The 22605-nt window shown below is 33.7% G+C and overlaps 1 protein-coding gene across 4 annotated transcripts in view; it reads left to right on the top strand.

Annotated features, from left to right (window-relative positions):
* trol (terribly reduced optic lobes) overlaps positions 1 to 22605 on the top strand; it is a 298108-nt gene that overhangs the window by 122165 nt on the left and 153338 nt on the right. For all 4 annotated transcript variants that reach the window (XM_089645754.1, XM_089645753.1, XM_089645752.1 and 1 more), the window contains exon 10: positions 605 to 715. In XM_089645754.1, coding sequence (XP_089501880.1) covers positions 605 to 715 — 111 coding nt within the window. The remainder of the gene's footprint in view (positions 1 to 604; positions 716 to 22605) is intronic.

Below are 22605 nucleotides of genomic sequence, written 5' to 3'. Positions count from 1 at the left end.
TGCACTTTTTTTTCAGCCTGGAACATCAATTTTATTTATATTTCATCCATAAGTTTCATAAGTCTATTTTTATTATGTTAGTGCTTGGTGTGATAACATTTTTGAAGTGATTACCGTTTGTGTTTTTGCAGCTGTCCCTGTTTATATTTATACTTACTAATTAAAACAAAACACTTATTTTTCTGGGCCCAATATACTGCATTGTGCCTTTGCTACTTTTTGCTTTCATATATTCATTGTGTGCTAAAAAATAATAATTAAGCCTCATAAAAAATTTATATCAATCCTTCATATTTCTTAAAACCTATCTGCACTGGGTAGTCATAATATGGTTGCTTGTCAGTTTTGTATCGATCAATATTTTAAAAAATCACTAAGAAATTGAATATAAACCTATTTGTTATCGTTATCAATCGTGAGTTCGGAAATAAGAAGCACTATACTTACAACGCTGAAATCACGAACTATTATAATAAAGATGAAAATTTGCATCAATAAAAACAGTTCTTGGTTTCACCTCTTGCAAGCAACATTATTCTACTAACAAAGTTCACGAGATTGGTTTGCGCCTCGGCTATAACATGCTTTGTTGAAATGCCAACAGATTGCCAAAAGGACGAGATGGTTTGCGACGTCTCTCGCTGCGTGCACGGCAGCAAGCGCTGCGACGGAATGCCCGACTGCATAGATGGCGCTGACGAGCGAGATTGCGGTGGTGAGTGCTTTTTCTTTTATTTCAGATGCGTATACCCATGTTTATTGTGTACAACTTATTAGTGAAGATTTTAATGGCAAATAAACAATCGAGCGTTGTTAAAAAAATACCACGTGGCCGTAGACGTGGGGATTTTTACTTTAAAATTGTATCTAATTTGTAAGATATAAGTACAAGTAAATCAAAAAAATATTTTTTTGGGATAATTCAATATCATTTTTTGTTCTTATCGCTTCCAATACGAGGACAGTGTAAATCTTCGAAATCAAGAACATCGTGGGAACAATCATGGGAACAATCTTTGAGAAACCGGCAAACAAGAAATAATCGCTAACCAAACCGACCCGCGTTGGATCGCCGTCCCGTCCCAATGCTGGGATTTTCTCCTCGGTTAACTGCAAATATGAAAACGTGTTCGGAAAAACGAGAAAATTGTATGATATATTCAATAACTAACGCTCCTGAATATGGAAATCTGGTAACCGCATCCGAAATGCGCGAAATGTGCGGAACGCGAACATTTGTGCAGCATTATTCAAATGATCATTTTGGTGGCGAAATAATAACACAAATAATACGGATTTGATTATTGGAATCGTTTTTACGTGAATTGCGGGAACGCTATCAATCTCATCTGACCGCTGATACCCACTTTCATATATTTACGAGTACAATATTCCATATTGTATGTTACACTTTACAGCTGCAAGATGCAATGAATTACATATTTCATTTTACAGGCCAAGCTTGGTGTTATTATAATCCAACAACGAAAACATATTATTATGTATTGTGGGAAATACTTACCGTAGTTTTACATTTTTTTAGAATCCTTGCACTTGTTTTAAGGACCTCCTCTGTTGAGTGTAGTTGGCCATGAGAAAAAAATACGTGCAGAAAAAAACTTAGATATTCGAATAAAGAAATAGGAAAAAATGTACTTTCATCTTGTTCTATAAATAGTAGAAAATACACACTCTTAACTGTTAGGACGAGTTGTTTCATTCAAAGTTAATAGTCAAGTTCTGTGAAAGTCCGATCAAAGATCTGTTACTATCCAAGTAGGTACTGTGAATCAACCGGCCCAAGATGAAATAATAACAGATCTCGATAATAACTTTCACAGAACTTGAATTTTAATTTTCAAATTTAATGAATTGTTCGAATTCCGTAAAACAACCCATCCTTAGTACCAACGTTTTCGCTGTGAGCATTGGAGATTTGAAATATCCATTGCATCCAAAGCTAGACAATTCGACTGACTTGTTACGCATTTCTCTACTCAAATCTCGGTTGAATCCGAGTAGTAAATTGCTGGTCTATCTTTATACATGGTGTAAAATTTTCTTTGTACATGGTGTAAAATGGTCTTCGTACATGGTGTAAAATGTTCTTTATACATGGTGTAAAATGGTCTTCGTACATGGTGTAAAATGTTCTTTATACATGGTGTAAAATGGTCTTCGTACATGGTGTAAAATGTTCTTTATACATGGTGTAAAATGGTCTTCGTACATGGTGTAAAATGTTCTTTATACATGGTGTAAAATGGTCTTCGTACATGGTGTAAAATTTTCTTTATACATGGTGTAAGATGTTCTTTTTACACGATGTAAAATGTTATTCATACATGGTGTAAAATGTTCTTTATACATGGTGTAAAATGTTCTTCATGCATGGTGTAAAATGTTCTTCATGCACGGTGTAAAAGGTTCTTTAGACAAAGTGTAAAATGTTCTAATTAATTCTCCGAAAAATATTGATTTCAGATAGAAAATCATTGATAAGGTACCCACCATCGACTAACATTATATTACATCGATTATATTGTAGTTACCTACAGTTACCTACGTTATAATGTAGTTATTTTTAACCGAATATCATCATGAATATAAATACCCATTTATCTAACGCCGCCGACTGAGATTCGAACATTCCTCGTCGTTAAAATGAGTATAGTGAAACCACCTATGCATTTAAAGAAGTACGTACGTGTGTTTAGATTCATACTTAATCTTACCTACACTAAAAATAGTAGGTACTTAAGTAGATTATTACAATACTATGTAGGTATATACTCCCCAACATGACATCTCGTTTGATTACTTTCAAATAAATTCTATACATACTTTTTTGTTCCGTAGCTCAATGGAAATGATATTTAAGGACCACTGAGTGTGACGAACGAATACAGCCAAATTTTAGAGTTGGATTTGTGCTTTAACTTTCAATTAGTAAAAATATCGGCGTATTTTTTATGATAACCGGATATCTCAACAGTGTCAAGATGTAATATTGTAAAAAAAATAATTAATTTTTATATTTTGTAATTTTGAAATCAAACATAAAAAAGTAATAAAAATGGCTCATCTTACGTTTTTTAGTCTAAACTAATAAGTTTAATTAATTTTTCCCAATTTGTGGTCGGAAATTTTGGTTTCATATAGGTGTACATTTATATTATTCTGGGGTTAACTTTTGTATTTGAATATAAAGCTTGGTGTTTTCTCTTTCTAAGACCATTTAGTTCATATGTCTAACTATGGCGGCGAGGAAGACACAACGAACTGTTTCGGGTAGTAGCCGTTTGTTCCCAAAAACGAACAAATTAGCCTGAAGAGTTAACGACTTTATATCACATTTCAAAGGAGTGTTGATTTCCACTCTGTTGAGAACCATTATTTATAATAGTTATCGGGTAGTTGAACGGCGTTGACATTATTTTTAGATTCCAAAAATAGGGGAAAAATTGTTGAAGCTGATATTGTTAATTCTGAATTTGAAATATGAGATCGACAAATATGACGTTTAATAAATAGGTGCCTATGGTCAAGTTGGTTAAGACCCTTGTACCGGTAAGACGAGAGATCCTGATTGGACTTTTATAGAATAAAACACCTTATATTGTATTATATTACATTGTTATTATTGTTAGTTGTCTCAACAAGGTTAACCTGATTACCTACGTTTTATGGTAATCGGATAAGCGTTTATATTTTATTTTATCATAGGTAGCTGTTTATTCCAAATGACATAAATATAACCAGGGAATTAATCGTAATAAATAGTATAAATACATTTATCTTTTAGGGTTACTTCTTCGATATTGTTGTGGAAAAAATTTGATCGGATCAATGTGTATCGATAGATGTTTGATCGTTTAAATTTCAGATCCTAATTCTTTTTAAATTACATAATAACTCGATACAACCCATTTCGATTTAAAAATAAATAAATAAAAATTGACAGAAAATATAGGATTCCGATCTTTTTATGCTACGTATAAACAGGACGAAAATTCGGCGAGCCGAACCGCGAATGCTTTGCGCCGATGCTTTGTCCCTTTCCCTTATACGCACCCTAATTCTGCGTATATATTTGCGAGCCGAGCCTTTAATTATGGGAAAGGAACGAAGCAACAGCAAATGGCCCGAAACGCCGCATGTGGTTGCTTCGTTCCTTTCTCATAATTCGAAGCTCGGCTCGCGTTTCGGCTCGCACGCAAATGTGTACGCGGTGGGTACCTACTTATTCGTGTAGTTATTTAGAGATATCATTCGAATTGTAATGTATTTCGATTATTCCGACGCTAAATCCATTCGAATGATTCCTTGTAATTTCATCACCAATTCAAACGATAAAATTTAAATGAATTATATCCACAAAGGGTATATCGATACTCTAACCTCCACATTATATCATATCGTGAATTCCAACACTAAGCATTGATTTAAACAAATACCAATGTAATGCTATAATTAAATTTGGGCTGATTATTTAGAAGTCGGTACCTACAAGGATGATGCACATTGAATGATAATGGTAGAAATATGTTTAATGCATTTACTTACCACACACAACAATGAATACTAGCAAAGAACATTCATATTATGTAAACTCATGCATATTATACTAACGCAGACAGAACGAGAAAAAACGCGGAATATTGTAATTGTTGAATTTGTGAAGCTGAAAGCATTTATAAAATATTTGGCTCAGAATCATTGCCATTTAAAAACAAATGCATGTTCTGTAAATTTTCTTTCATAAATTTACCTATCACACGAACCTCGTTGGTAAAACTTACAATAAAATTAGTTAGTTAGAGTAAATCTTCCAAAAATGTAAACGTAAGAAATGCACATTTCAAACGTATTTTTTTTAGTTTTTAAACTAAAAATTTTGAATTAAATTTAATAAATTTTGGATTTAATAATTTTGAAAGCTTCAAATATTTCATTTAAACAGAGTTATAGGCAGACTCACAACCGAAATTAGTATTTTTTATGATATACCCACATACAATCGGTACAAACTTCTTTAAAACATTTAACAACATAGCTTGATTCCGTGAAACTTGTAAATTGCCTTTATGAGAGCCAACCCCTGATAGTATAGGACATAATTTGGTGAATAAGATTGTATAGTGAAAATAAAATTGATCTAGAAAGTTACAAAAACACGATGAAGGCAATGTTTGATTTCGCATTCCGAATGCCCTTTTTTGTTCCCGGGCGGTTGGTAAACCTCCCCGCACCGCTGCAGGACGCTTCCTTGCTCCCTGGCCGGGCAGATCCTTGTTGATCGGGACTATATATAGTCTAGTAGCGGCTCGAGTGGGTGTAAATACGCCACTGATTCCATCTTCAGCCATTCACATCCCCCGCTCTCCGAACGCGAGTACAGATCAGGGTTTCAGGGGGGTAATACCCAAACCACCCTCTCCCCCACGCCTGATACACTCCGCGACAACAAGGATTTATAATCAGTTTTGCGGTTGTGCATTTATGTAGAGCGAACGAGAAACATTTTTACATTATGACGACAATATGTTTAGAATCTTAACGATAGCGTTTAACAGAGAAATATTATAAAACCCTTTTATATCGTAGGTATGTATGAAGGTGAGTAGGTAACATAAAATACATTCATACATTGGCCTTAAATACATACATTGGCCTGTTCGGAAGTGTGTTGTGTCACGTGATAAAGTCAGTGCCATCGAGTAGCGACAGTTTGCAAATGGCGGCGAATATTGTTGACATTCGTTGTTACTCCTGATTTGTATGTTTTTTGCCGCAACATATTAAATAAACAGTGATTATACTATCTTTAACGGTGATATGTATCTACCGGTAAAATAACAGCAATTTGACGGTCGCACCCAGTCCTGTACTCTATTTGTACTTGGTTTGAATTTAGTGACGTGGTTAAAAGAAAAAAATAATGCATTGCTTATTTCATGCAATAATTCATAATCATGGGATTCGGTGTCCTTAAAAGATTCGCAAAACGTTCATTTAAAGAAAATAGTAGTTAAAAAATATATATTTTCAACTTTAAATCTACAGCTACAGATCCAGAATATACATAAAGCACGATAAAAGATTATTACTTCATCACCGTTAATAAAATCCGGTTCTCATTCGCAGCAAACAAACAATCATCCGTTTAGTTTTCTTGCTCTCTTTGGTTCTACACGGCTTCCACTTCCATTAAAACAAAAAGGAAACGGATGAGAATCGCAGCCTCCCCGCCCCTGCCCCGAGGGAGTCACCTTTGAGCCCTAATCGAGTGACAAAGCGCTTGCCACCCCTGACGGCAAACACTTCATATCTTTAAGGGCGATGAAGCCACCATTCCGAGCGCCTCGCGACGATCGCTGCGGCCACTATGTCATTTCCTTTTTCATATTATCCGGTAACATTTTATCGCCACGCATTTAAGAGTTACTTTGCGTAATTTTTAACATGCCTTGAAAATGCTTCTGACGCAGTAATGCGAAATCTTGATGCTCCAGAATAGAGTGCCAAAAGTTAAGAGAAACCGATTATTTTCCTGATTCGTCTTATTTAAAAAAATGTTAACCTTTTAATGTATAAAAAAGTATAAAGTCGCTATCTGCTATCGTGTGTGCGCTTAGTTCATCTAAATTACGTAACTGTTTTTAAGAGGGATTTCATTATCATTTTGAGATTTTTTCCGGAGGATTTATTTATATATATATAACACACGTATATTATATTTATAGAAATTAGTGAAAAGTCAATGATTATAATCAAGTAGTAAAAAATATATTTTCGGGCGCTTAAATGGCTACACTCTCTAAACCTTATGAAATATAATAATACTTATCAACATAATGTACAACGGAATTGTAAATATTAAAAAGGTCCACAGAAAAGTCCGCAACGGTATATGTCTATCGGTCTATATCTCATCAAAATGACAGTAAAAAGTGATATAAAGTCATGAAAAGTGGTGAAATAAAAACTAGGACATAGATAACTATTTAACTTAGTTTTTGTTTCATTACTTTTAATGACTCTATATCACCTTTTAAACATGTGTTTATTTGTCATTTTTATGAAATATCATTGAACCATTTCGTGCGGATATGTGCTACTTAAGTTATTTGCGTTTTTAATAATAAAAGAGATGCCATTAAATAATTAAAATTTGGTTGATTTTAGAGGCAACTTTTGTATTTTTTTGTTAATTAATTGTAATTGTTAAAAAAGAAAACCTTACCCTACCCACTGTTTCAATATCATCAATCATATCTTTGAAAAAATTTGGTTGGCTACAAATAGTAATAATTAGTTTATTTACGAACATTTTTTTGTTTATTTCAACGTAAATCAATCGTTTGCAAGTTGAATTTAAGTTCCCCTATGTACCGCTAAATTGAGAGTAGTTCATGAACGGCATGTAAACAATTTGCTGATAGTGTTGGACTAAATGCATCATAATAACATATCGTAGAATGATTAATAATTCTCGTAGCGACCTAAATAAAATCATATATTTATAACATATGATCTACTTCTATTTATTATTTTTGACACCTAGTTTGCGAGAACTATTTTTGCTGTTTTTTTTTAGTTTAAGTGTCTTTTTTGAAACTCACCAATCACAATAGTTTCATGCTCGACAAAATGACTTCATTTTGATTATAAAAAAAGTTATTGTTCTTCGATGGGTTGAATATGAATAAACCGACATAAAATTAAGTAAGAAATTAAAGAACCATTACATGTTGACGCATTAATGAAGAATGAGGTAATATTCTATAACAGGATGCTAGGTAAGGAATTGGGGAGTATATAAATAAACATTACTCAATTGGCGTGTACTCCTGGAATTTGGTTCAGGGGCACCGGCCTGTAGCCGTGCCGCATTCCGATCTACCAATAAATCTCAGCAAATAAATAATAAGGTCTTGTCATTAACACTGCGTCAAACCGCGCCTATGAAGGCGGCCGCGCACTTTGGTCAAGTGGCCACCGGCTGAACAAAACCGCATAGTTATTTTAAACACATTAACTGGATGCAAGTTGTTGCATCTGGGCGAAGACAAAACCCTGTGTCCGGATCTTGTTTGGCTTATGAATATTCGTTGTTAGATACATGTTTTGCAATATTGCTTGGTATTCGTGCGGCGAGCCCTGATATCACCGGAAAACGCACAGTGCGTGTATTATATATTTTGCGTGCAAATATGAAGATTGGTATGTTGTGTTATTTTGACCAGTCCATTTATATCGTTTGAGTCAGGGGCGTCCAAGACGTGGTCCACCAAATTTGCTGCTGCACGAGAGAATGAAAGATGAAGAGAAATGTTATAAAAAATCGAAATTTCTTCATGATTGTGAAAACGCTTCCATGAAAACTCAGGACGATAACAAATCAACAACAAACAAATAATGTAATTAAAGTGATGAAAAAAAAAGCCAATAAACCTAACCTAACGTGGACCTTTTAAACTTAGTTTTTCGCATCAATTTTCGTGACTTTATATCACTTTTCAAAAGTGTGTTAAATTGTTAATGTTCTGTAAATTATCAGGTAAAAAACTAAAAAAAATCATGGTAGAATTCACTTGCATTTTTTGTTTATGATATTTTGTGTGATTTATGATAAAGAATACCTACCTAAAACGTGGTTGACAATAATAAACATTAGAAAATTAATTTTAATATTTTATATTGGGAAATTCGGTACTCTTGGTATTGCAAAATAACTTACATTACCTGTTGTGTGGCGCTACTTTTACATTTCTGATTTAATTTATGAATGGAGAAAATTCACAGGAATCAGGTGAAAAAGAAGCGACCACTCATAAGGCTTAGCTGCGAAATCAAGCGACAGTCTGTCGTCAGTCGAGTAGAAAAATCTAAAATCAAATGAAGGCCACAAAATTCACTTGACATTTGACACACGAAGACAGAAGTATTTATAAATAGATTTTCGGTGTTACAATTAAACAGTTTAAATAATTGGAGAAGAAATCAAAAGCAATTGTGTTCTTAGTAGAAATGTAACAATTCGTGAGCTTTGACCGACCACTTGTTGTCAGGGTATGTTCTTATTATTTCATTATCAAGCGCCAAGCGCAACGAGTGTCCACGCGCATTGCCCATCGTGTAATTTATATTATGATTCGCACTTGACTGCCTGACTCAGGACTCACTGTCGGCTTGTCAGAGCAAATCATTAGATATCTCCATAATAAGCGCTAAAAATAAACATAGCATCACTGCGATTACTTCTCCACCGCGAAACTGTTTACTCGTTGAACAACATACTTACTCAGAAACATTCAATAGAAACAGTTTATTAATTTATAAGACGGCTTCAAGCACTCATAACATTGGCTCGCCGTCCTGAGAGGCAGTAAAGCTTTGCATGCATTCTCGAAGGAATAATTTATTTTTATTTTCTTGTGGTATCTACAGTACATATTTTAAGTACTGTATCTTCTATTAAGGGTAACATAAAATATTTCATAATCTGCTCTTTCATAGATGGCGCTAATTTAATAATATCACTTAAAAATATTAAGACGAATTATTTGTTACGTAATATGAATATGAATCAAGAGTTTTGTCCGTATAAAAACTCATTTCTTTCTAGAAAGGCATACAAATACAATATTATATCAACGATTCAATCCAAAATTGTACTTGCATGCCTTATTTGAAACATTTGAGTTTTAATACGGACAAAACTACTCATTCATATTTGCTTGTGACGGACGCAAACAAGTAATTCGTCTAATAATTTTAATGCATAACTTGGAAAAAGATTAATTATAATTAAATTAACGCCATCTACGAACGCGGATATTATAACGTACGTCGCCTTTAGCGCCGTCTTGTTGAAAGTAAACGTTGTCCAGATCAATACCAACCAATTCCGGCCATAAAAAGTCATTAATCATCTCTCGATAGCGCAATCCAATCACCGTAACTGTTGCTCCAGCCTCATTTTCGAAAAAGTAAGGTTCAATGACTCCGCCGGACCATAAACCGCACCAAACAGTCACACGTTGAGGATAAAGAGGCTTTTCAACAATAACTCTTGGGTTTTCCGAACCCCAATTTTGCTTGTTGACGAAGCCACCGAGGTGGAAATGGGACTCATCACTCAAGATGATTTGCATTTGATTCACGCAAGTGAATTTTAATAATTTTAATGCGTTGTTGAAGCGAGTATCGTTCCATTTTTATTAATGGCGTAGTTTTTAATTGTCAAATGTCAAAAAATGACGGCTTCAAAAGTAACATCTACCGAAATAACGGGCTATTAAAAATAACACCTCTTATTGGAAAACCCTATAAATGTTTAGTTATCATTTTGATGGAATATCATGGAACCGTTTTTGCTATCCTTCTGTTGTCGTCTTGTGAACTGCATGCCTACGGCTCATACTTATTTGTAGATAAAATTAGTACAGGTGCATCTCTGGTCTTTGATGCTTAGTTATAATGAGGGTAATTGCAATAAAATAAGACTTATTTTATTCCGCGTAAAGAAAGTATTTTACCGTGATAAGTCTATTTTTAACCAATTTTAAAAAATCATTTTTAATTTGGAAATGAATGAATACAAATCTTGAAAGCAGAAATCGACCCTTTTCCCGACACCCGATCGAGCAGAAACTCAGCAGATAGACTTGTTGTCACACATGAGGACATTCACGCATTTCTCTAAAATCGGATGACATTACAGCTGTTAATATACGAAATAAATGTCAGTCCTGCCTGATCGACATTTGGTAAAGTTGTCGACTCCAGTTCCTCGTTAGAAATGTTCAATATTCAGTAAAAATTATGGTAAAAATAACTATGCTTATAGTCCAAGATACAGCCTGTGACATTCCCATTAGCATTGTACGGCGAGCTATCTGCTGAAATAGGTCAAGCCATGATGCGTATTGCGTAATCTGTCAGCCAATAACGGGTTGTTTTTTTGGATGTTCAACTTATTAGTTAAAAGCTCTACAATCTCTAAACTAAATAAATTAGCTATTGAAAATTGAGCTCTTCGGGTAGCAGGAAAGTACCGATAGATCAATGATGCATCATTTCAATTACGTATATATTTCAGATTTATCAAAAATGCTTGAAATATTTGTTTACGGTTGTGGGAAATAATCAGTCGGATGTACGTACGGATCCATTATGAGCGCAATTTGCCCAACGAGTCAAGGACCTGCTCACAACTGTGGAATGTTGATCTTGACATGTGGGAGTAGTATTGATGGTTTATTTATAAGTTTGCTACCACTTTATCACCATTTAGAACATGAATCGCCCAATACTGTCGATAAAGGTATTATAATTATTAGAATACGATTATCATCGCTTGCTAGTTTCATGATTATAGAGTGCTTAAAACAGTGATGATTGAACAAAAGCCGTAAAGTCTTGTTGTCTAAGACAGAATTTAATAATTATAAGTCCATTCAAGTTTTCAATTGAAATCCATTCGATGAGTTAAAATGGTATATAATTGTTCATCTCACCTTTGAACATTAAAATTAATACTATTTTTAATGTGAATATGGCGTAAGAGTTCCAACTGCTTCCAACTGTCCAGATCCAGTAGGACTATGGTCTTCCCGATTGGGGTATGTGGTGAAAAAGAAGGATGGGGAAGGGAACGAGATGGTTGGGAAACACCTAGATAAATTTTAAATTTTTTAATTTTAATTTAAATTTTTAAATTTTAATTTAAATTTTTAAATTTTAATTTAAATTTTTAAATTTTAATTTTTTAATTTTATTTTTTAAAATTTTAAATACATAAACGGCTATACTGCCTTTTATAAATAAACATATAATAGAGTACAAAAGTAAGAAAAATAATATCATTACATAATAGTAGTTTTAAACTTTAAAATAACATACAATTATTTTGTGTATCACAACCAAAAATAACAAAAAAAGAACAATGAGAAATATCATCATTTCATTTCAACATGTCCATATTGCGTATATAAAGTTACATTATGGAAAAATAATTTTTGAGTGCATGTTTATAATGCGCTAATTTTAAGAAATAAATGTCGCCGATTTTATTATGTTCATTTCCCTAAATGTGTAATCGACTGATTGGTGAGTAATAATGTGAAATGTGTGAAAGTCATTTCAAGCAACGCGCGTTTCGATTCTGAATGCAGGTCTTTCACCAGGAAGATACTTGTTTCTGTGGTGTGATTCATGAACAAAGCATATTCCCACGCCATTTTACAAATACATGTTATAATATTGTATGTGTGAAGCAATGAAGAAAAATTTCAGTCGTTTTGATTTTCACGAACAGAATCATGTTTCCAGACGACAAAATGAAAATAAAATCAGCTTGGCGGGTGTTCTACGTGCATTTAGGTTTCATTTTTCAACTCCTATTGATAAAGCTGTTCCTAGAAATCAAATTACACAAATGCCAACGATCCGCTTTGCCTGCTATCAAGTACTGAGAACTCCGAGATAAAAAGATAAAGATTTTATGACTCTCAAACGATGCAAATTATCCATTCAAATGCACTCACTAGTAGAAAATATTATTCTTACGTTAATTATATCGCAAGTAGAGGGTGCGAATGAATCGACCTGTTAATGATGCAACCCTTTCTTAGATTGGTTTTTTGTGTTCATTTCAACTGTCCCGAAATAATCACCTTTTCAAAAGTACATAATACAATGTGGGAGATGGTTTGTTGGTTTCAGAAGGCGACTCATTCCGACTATCTTTTATGGAAAAAAATATAGATAGAAAACTTATCGGAAAAATGCCATTACTGGAGCTTTTAAATGTAGAACGTTGTGACATTGTTTTTAATGTGATCGTTCAAATGTAAGTTTTTGTCATTTGCTTTTTTTATATATAGCTAGAGTTTGCGAGTTCAAATCCCGACGTGCGCATTTAAATTTTATTTGATTCATTTGTGTTATTTTACAAAATTACTCATTAAAATTAATACAAAGTATATTTGCGGCACGTTCCAGAGTGGAAGATACTCTCAGTTTCGCCCTTGTGTAAGACCACTATTTAGAATTGAAACGTTGCTCGAAATAGCTTTTGCCGTGTTTGGTGACCAGATCTGAAACCCAGATACTCCCCTACATTCCTCTTCCTCGTCTCCTTCCCTCTCCACTACTTTCAACCTCAAAACATACCCCAATTGAGGAAGCCACAGTCTCACTAGCTCCAGACGGTTGGGAGTTATCCTTCATACGTGCAATCCGTGGAGACGGAGTACGCGTGACGTCATACGTACCTCGGTTGTCCTTCTCGAGAACGTTGACAAAAAACTAATCTACGTTCATACGAAACTGATGGGAGTCTTGTGCGTGTCACATAAAAAAAGTTCCTTATGATAAGAATTTCAATTAGTTTATTCTATCCATTGATATCTTCAATTAAAAATATGTATGCAAAAATATTACACCCAATACTCAATGGCGTCAACTCGGTGGATGGGTGTGGCTAATTGTTTGTAACATCATGAGTGTTTTAAAAATGAAAGGTCATTACTTTTGGTTGATCACAATTTGTTGAAAAACTGAAACGGTCCGAGAATCGCCGAAGGTTACAGGGTTGAAGGAAATCGAAGTACTCACCTGGTTACTCAGATCTAATCACTTACCATTATCATAACCGAAGTTTGACTTCTGTATGATGGTCTCACCAGATAGATTGGGTATATTACACTTCACAGAAAATAAAATAAATAAATAAGTGTATGTCAGACTAGTGAAATTACAAAATCCTAACAATAATGAAGCATTCTACAAAAAATAATGAAAAAGAATCGTTGAAGAGTGAGTGCGAACTTGTTGAGATTTATATTCTAATGTGAGAAATCCTCCCCTTGCACCCCTTCCCACCCCACCCACTCCAAACGACCCCCCGCGGAGTGTAATCGTCCACTCCCACAACCCTGATGTACCGCCATTGACAAACTAGGAGATTCGCTACACACTTTACTTTTTATTATTAAATTTATTTAACTAACCAAAAAACTTATAATATATTTAATAATTTATTATAAAAAAATATTTTTGTTCACGGGTAGATACTTCATCAATTCTCAGAGATAAAATATATGAGGATGCTTAGGGTGCCAAGACTTATAAATTCAAAATTCAAAAAAATATTTATTGCACAAAAATACAGAGTACAAAGGGTATAGCTTATACAGGGTGTATCGGCACGTACCCGACAAACTTTAACCAGCTTTTCCTTAGCACATTTGGAGTAAAAAATGTTATCGGCACTTTGCTGTCCGGTAACATTTTTTAAAAAAACAAAAAATTATAAAAAAATCCACACTCCGTCACTGTCATTGGCATTGTTTCTCGTGTTCAACAGCTGTTATTAGCAAGTGTGTCAAAAAGCATCTTCGCTCTTTCATACACACTAAATAATAATAGTTAAAAATGAGACGAATGGTGCCATAACATTTCGTTGTGATTGTAAAAGCGCGCCAATGTAGGTACGTACATACATTATTCAACGAAACTCGAATAAAATATTGCCGGATGGGTTTTCAAACTTTGACAAAGGATAAAACAGTGGTGACATGTGGTGAAAATATGAATGAAAATTTTTTTATTAAAAAAAATGTTACCGGACAGCAAAGTGTCCATAACATTTTTTAGTCCAAATGTGCTAAAGAATAGCTGGTTAAAGTTTGTCGGGTACGTGCCGATACACCCTGTATAGGTTACATCCTATTTCTTCCAGCTAACCCAACAAATACACATTATATTACATAACACAACAAATACATTACATGTTGACAAATAATTTAATATAATTCTTTAAATTATGTTAGTTTTCAGTAGTTGCGTGTTTTCAAATTATGTTTTATGTTATATCAGAATTACGTAAAACATATTTTAAAATATAAAATAAAAATGATGGAAAAACAATTTTAGTGTGCGTAATTTAAATTACAAAAACAAAATTTGTACACTAAAATACGCTTTTTTTATCGCCAAAAAATGTCTGTCACGTCTGATATAAACAAATTAAAAGGAATAATCAGTGCAACTTCAGTGTTAACCCCCCGCCTTGCAAAAAGTGCGGACCCAATCTGGCACTCGCTTTCCGAATATAACCTATATTAATGTGTCATCCTTTCCGTGGCCGCCTCACACCCACAAACCACAAGGCGAAGCGATGTGAGAAATTGAATACAAAATATAAAATATAAAAGAGTTCCTAAAAAACAAACGAGGCTTAATGAAGATTTATACAAATTTGCCGCGTATTGTTTTCATTTGCGAGCTTTTTCCCTTTGCGTCCGACAAATAATAATGGTCCGATTGTGTATTGTGATGACTGCCTCGCTCTGATATTAATACTACAGATATTTATAATTTTCCCCAAGATGTTAAAATTTTTAAATTGGGTACTTTTTTGTCTGTTGAAAATAAAACAAGCTCATTGTTACAATGCTCACATTATAACAATGATTTATGCTGTGTTTAACCAATGTTTCCGATTTCAATACAGTGCCCATCATCGAGGCAGATGTGCCCTGATGATGACATATCTGTCCTGATGATGGAAACTGTACTGCTGAAACTCTGAAATTAAACTCATACACTAACAGACAATTCAATACATCAGCAAGATACCAGAAAACTATTAAAATCCCAAAATTTAACACTAAGCTCATTCAAAATACCTATCTTTTTCTAGGCATAATTTATTTTAATAACCATCCATTAAATTTAAAAAATATCGAAAATATTCAGGAATTTCACCTTAAATTAAAAAATTACCTTAAACTAAAATACGTTCACTACTTACATGTAGAAGTAATATTGTTTTTTATATTATATGTAATATTTGTCACTTTTTTTCAGGAGTTTACTTGTGATGATAGGTGTAATTTTATATATATAAAATTGTAATTTAATATATACAAAATTACACTATCACAAGTATACTCCTGAAATATTTGTGAATAAAGTGACAAATATTGAAGAAATTCGACGAATAGCCAACTACGTTTTAATATATCTGCAACGTCATTACGTATGACCATACAATTGAACTAAATACAACAATAAAACATTTTCGAATGCTTGTCCACTTCAGGAGGAGTGATTGATAAAATATAACCCACAAAACAATTTCAGGCTGAGGCTTGCATGCTGAATATTGCCCTGGTAGTAACCAATGTGTGATAGGACAACATAACAGTGGAATTATTAATTAAAAATTCACTCAATGATGAGTGCATACTTGCTGAAGACCACTTCCTGTTGATAACTCCGTCATCTGTTTTTAAATTGCAATTTACACTGAGGTCTTTTTCCAGCATCTGATCTCATTTGATTAAACAAGCAATGGGGAAAGTGCAAAAGATCACAATTCCTAAAAATTACGTCAAACCTATAAATGAATACCTTAAACATAATATTAGTGATGATAATGATTGGCAAACCGCAGTCTGTTGTGATGAAAATAATAGTTAATGCCAGCCATAAATTATTAAAAATATTAATATCGGTTGAGTAACTTCAGTTCAATGAAGACTAGAACTTATGCTATGAATTGTTCCATCGTTTTCTAAATTGAAAGGGTTTGTTTATAGAATCCAGACAAGCAATAAAGTATCTACCTATAACTTTTACAGAAAATGATTTAAACTACAATTTTATTTTATCCAATCCCCTTTGATGTACCTATTCTAATACAGGGTTTTCCAATAAGAGGTGTTATTTTGATATTCAATCGTAAAATATCAATGGTTTCGTTGCTTGTGTAGCACGTAGCGCCGTTTCGTTAAAAGTAAACGTTGTCCAGATCAATACCATCCAATTCCGGCCATAAAAAATCATTAATCATCTCTCGATAACTCAATCCATTCACCGTAACTGTTGCTCCAGCCTCATTTTCGAAAAAGTAAGGACTAATGACTCCGCCGGACCATAAACCGCATCAAACATCAAACACGTTGAGAATAGAGAGGCTTTTCAATAATAATTCTTGGGTTTTCCGAGCCCCAGATGCGAAAATGTTGCTTGTTGACGAAGCCACCGAGGTGGAAATGGGCCTCATCACTCAAGATGATTTGCGTTTGATTCACTCAAGTGAATTTTAATAATTTAAATGCATTGTTGAAGCGTGTACCGTTCCATTTTTATTAATGGCGTAGTTTCTACTTGTCAAATGTCAAAAAATAACAGCTTCAAAAGTAACATCTACCGAAATAGCGGGCTATTCAAAATAACACCTCTTATTAGAAAACCTTGTATTTATTTGATACACGAAAGGAAAAAAATTGTTCCATTCTTCTACTCTCAATTAGTCCAACTTGATTCGCAACGTTTTATCGCCGAATCACCTGGAAAATTCTGAATCCGGTTCCAGCGCACCACCACCCGCGTGATAATATTGGTACGTTTCAACGTGATATTAATACACAATAGTGCTTCTGTGACAATTCCGTGTTTTTCACGGGTCTCCGCTAGTATTAAAAAAATACTGTCACCTGTAGAGATAACCCCCTTACTAATAAACGTGTTTTAAATTTTAGACAAATGATTAACAACCATTCACTATAAATTAATGGTTGTTTATCGGTTGTGCACATTTAAAAAAGTTTATTAGTAAGACCCATTGCGTTAAAACAAATACTTAGCATAAATTAAACGATTTAATATCGTAATTTATTATATTTAACAACCATGTTCCTTATAAGTTTTCACGCTCCGTTTCAGCAATTAAGCCCTCTATAAGCGGTGCTAATAAGTCAAGTTTTTCATTATTCCGGCCTTACGCAGCGTAATATTTACACCGCGCGTATAAGTAAGCAGTATATCAGTGACTACCTACGTGCATTCTGTGACGGTGGATACACGGAAGGGAGCTTAACGGGCAACACACGGAGCACATAATATGACTCTGGTTATTGAGTGTAAAGTACAATAAACCCCAATCTCTTCGCGTTTCCAGGACGCGATCAAACGCACTGTTCCGTCAGACATTTGGTTGCGATTTGAAATGTTATTTAACACGCGGAAAATACATTAAGAGTGCAATGTCGTTTTCACAAAGCGAAGAAAATTACGCGCGCCAGCTCCGCATCCAATGAGCTGAACGAAATAACATCCTGACATACTAAACTTGCTGCAAGCCCAACGGCATAATTTATATAAAGGTAACAAATATTGTAAAGCATCGTAATTTATTTCATATTGTGTGGATGCTTTGTTTCTTAGCGCGATGTTAGATTAGAAGATTAGGATAAAGGGACGAAGGACGGGAAGGGATGAAAAACAAATGCAAAAAATCATACAACCGCCGATGTATTAAGCAAAACAAACACACGTAAAAACAACCTGTTCTCACACGGTAAAATATAAACCGTTCACATAAGTTTGGAGTGTCTCCCAGCTGTTCATAAAAACTCCATTGAAATACCGATAAAACAATCCAATCCAATCCATTTGGCGTGATGCAATCTATACTCTAAGATAGGGCATTATATCAAACAAGTTTGTCAGAATCTCAGTTAGATGTGCGTAACGTTGTCCTATCTGCCTAACATGTCTCCGACCCCACTTGCCCGTACGTATGAATGAGCGACAAAAAGAAAAGATCGTCCACTTGTATCTTTATCTATTTAGAGAGCAACTGAGCGAAAGACATAATGTATTCATATTGCGGCATATTGTGAAAAAGGTTCCGCGGCATTTAACATTTGTTCGGAAGCCAGAGGGGTGTGGTGGCGGGAGGGGAGAGGGGGTGGGTGGCAAGCGCCCACCGCCCACCACCCGCCGCCGTATGAATATTCAATACCGAAAAGGTATCTTTGGACAGCCTTGGTGCATACCAGCCTCGCTTCATAAGAATCTGCTTCTTTTATCACCCGCTTTACTTAGACCAGATTTATATCTTCTTCATCGTTTTGTGCTCTTCTTAAGACCACTTTTTACTCCATTCTTAATGGTCTTCGAACAATAATTACTCTTTTTCGTGTGCGGCTTAATTTGTGATTTCACTTTTCTTTTGGACAGATCTATGACAACTTTAAAAGAATATTTACATAACCTCACTTTAAAAAATAAAAAAAGGAGCTTTCTGACATAGGTACCTATTTCTATTGTGGTTCCGCGGCAATTCAGGACAGTCGCAATTTAACACACTTTTAATAATAATAATAATAACATAACATTTATATAGCGCAGTTTTGTGTTGTTTCACTTCAAGTGCGCTTAACTATAATAAACTTAAAATAAAATTTCGTATTGTGTTCCTTTAAAAAAAATTAATTACATAATATGAAATAAAGAATAAACGGTTTACACAAAAGCAGAGAATAAAATTTAACAATAACAGTGCTATTTTAGTAGAGGACAACAATAAAAGACAGTGACAGTGCACGAAAAAAACTTTAAAATTAAAATATTATATAAAACAGGAAAACATTAAAATATTATATAATAGGTGTGCATTAAACATAAAAGTACAATAAGGAGGAAACCGAAACCAAACAATTACCGGAAAACTTCAAAACCTGGCTTTTTATAGTATATTAAAAAGAAGCTTAGATTCATGAGAATATAAATGATTTTAAATTATTAAATATGATTTTTTGAACAATTTTGTTTTTAAAACCCGTTTAAATTCAGCCAAATTTTGTATATTGGTAAGGGCTGGGGGAAGTTTATTCCAAATGAGTGGGCCAGCTACACTTGTTAAGAGTTATAAAATCATTAAAGTAATAAAAAAGGCTTCTGAACATAAACTATCGTAACTTATTTAACCTAATTTTTTCATCACTATTCACGACTTAATATCACTTTTAAAGAGTATGTTGTTGTATGTTAAATTGCTACTGTCCCCTGTTACATTTATTATCCCATTATTTCTTGTTAGTTTATTTATATCCATCCACCTTACTTTCTGAAATGCTACGAATACCCACAGCAGAAATTAGCGGTCTAAAATAATCTTTTGCGCTACGTAAAACAATTTGATGTAAATCGAAAGGCGTAATGTTAGTTATCTATAAATATTACTGTTAATTTGAAAACAAAAATATATTTTCATTTTCATCAAACTATTCAATATACCTTATCTGAAGTACCTACCTCGGAGAAAATTGAAAGAGAACTTTTCAATGTTACCAATATCCTCACAAAGACAGACCTTATTTTATGCACAGATGAATATCCACATTTAAAAAATAAATTTAACCGAATTGCATTCTCGAAAACTACCATTCTTGTCAAAGAAGACAATTATTCAATACTGTGTTTGAAGTATTACTTAAAAGTACAAAGCATAATTGAGATTGGATGAAAGCACAGAGAGAATCCTTTTGGTCCAAACGGATGTAACATTTTTGAGATATGACCTATAAGTAATAAGACCCGCTGCTGTGTTCGTTGAAAGATAGATTCAGAATACGGACAACAAGAATCCTCTCAGCTCTAGAATTTACGACCAAATCATTTTTCTCTTGCACTTTCAATCAAAATTCCTCGGCAAAGGTCACTCTTAGCGCAACAATGGCTTCTCAATTAATAATCATGTGATGCTTTAAACATATGCTTCATCAGTGATGTGTTTCAGATGTTTATTGATGGTACATTACACAACCACGCATCTTGTAACTTGTATAAATTAATGTGCTCATAATGCTTATCTCACACGAGAACTATACTCTCATTATATATGCGCTGTTATCAAGGTTAGTTTTTAGAACTCCATTTAAATTTTAAGATTTCCTTTTTTATTTTATTCCATTCATAAAAAAAGCTTATAACTTTTTTTTAATTGAATTTTAATATTTTGGAATAGCTAAATAACCGGCATGATGGTTTCTTCGTTTTTAGGCAGAGAGGACGGACCGCCAAACAACCCGGTCTTGGCACACACTCCTTGCCTCATTCACATTTATACATCGTCACTTACATACTCTTCTATTATTCTGACTCTTGACGTGGCGTCCCTTTCTTGATCTTACTCATTACGCTTACATCAGCCTTGCACTCTTTTTATTTTGGAATAAATTTCAAAAATCTCAAAATAGATGGGGTTTTGCCCATACGGTGAAATAGGCCAAGATCATAATGTGATACATTATTATTTTATGAGTATATATAGTAATAATATATTACGTTATGGTATTAATAATATATTACTTTTAAGAGTATAGCGCTTGTGCGAGACTAGCTTAACCGGGTCCATTCTCTAACAATCATATTAATGATCGACGTAGTGATGGGCGGTATCGATACATTTAAATATTCTTTTACGAAACAAATTATGTACAATTGGATGAAAAATAAAGAGAACCGAGCGAAAAGAGGTGACGTTGTATACATAATATATCGATGGGAATTTTAAGTTTGTCAGATTAATTGTCTCTTTTAAACTTTCAAATTATCTAAGTACCTAGTTTGGAAACTAAAAAACATAATATTATATCGGTCATAGCATAATCTAGTGATCATATGGAGACATTTAGATGCATTCCAAATTTAGTGTGGCGTGGCATAAACATAACCCATAATATTAATTTATTCTTTCAAACGGGATATGATTGATTTGTTTCTTCAAGTACGCTATTTAAATGTTTCAGAATCTTGAGAGTGGAGATAAAAAATATGTGTATGTATTTTGGTTATGTCCATCTCTAGATCAGTGAACGTTTGTAATGAATAATAAACTTATTAAAAGGGAAGTGACGGATTACTTCATCGATAATTCAATTGATTACCTTAATACCCATGGAATGATTCACAAGTATGGACAACTGACACCATATTTATTTAAATGATAAATAGTTTTATTTTAATTTTAATGGAATATTTAATTTCATAACACAAGGAGTTATCGCGCATGCGTCATCGCCTTCGATACTTGAATGCGACATATCGGATTTCAAAGATGTAATAATCTACCAACAACATGATGTCAGTTAAATATTTCTAAGGTAATTATTTTCCAGACTTATGAGTAAATAGGTATACTTATAGGCAACATAAATTTAATTTAATTTTGCATGCGACTTTAATCCTACTGTACGGATGATTACATTTGCAGTCCACTGAGATTATAACTACATTGAATTGCACTGCATTTCATTACTCTCCATGATAAAGCCAATTTTGTGGAAGCATGTATATTATTTCAAATCTAAATTTCAATATTAAATTTGATTGAACCGTGCTGAATCACGGATATTGGATTTCCTGCTTATTTGATTTTGGGTTAGATCCTTTTTGTTTTTGTCGATATTGTACCAAAACCGATTATTGTAATCAATTTTCGGCGATAACGGTACGACCGATTTACTATCACTCATTAGTTTCGTTCATTAGACTGATTTACTCACTAGTTTTGTCCAAAAAGCCTGCACAACGCATGTGAGCGATTCACAATTAGCAAACAAATAATTAAGAAATCAAAGGCAAGATAAATCTACGAAAACAATAGTGAATCTTATTACGTAATCAACGTTGGCAACGGCTCATCTGATGGTTTCTGGAAAAGGCTACTAATGCGCAGATAAAACACAGTGAAATACTAATAGGGAATGTAAAACGATATTTTTGGGAAAACGATCG

The sequence above is a fragment of the Hesperophylax consimilis genome, chromosome 23 (genome assembly GCF_061612785.1).
Source record: "Hesperophylax consimilis isolate HC1 chromosome 23, BYU_Hcon_1.0, whole genome shotgun sequence".
In the NCBI taxonomy this organism is placed as follows: Eukaryota; Metazoa; Arthropoda; class Insecta; order Trichoptera; family Limnephilidae; genus Hesperophylax; species Hesperophylax consimilis.
The sequence above is the reverse complement of the archived record's forward strand: the minus strand, read 5'-3'. Positions and strand labels throughout refer to the sequence as shown.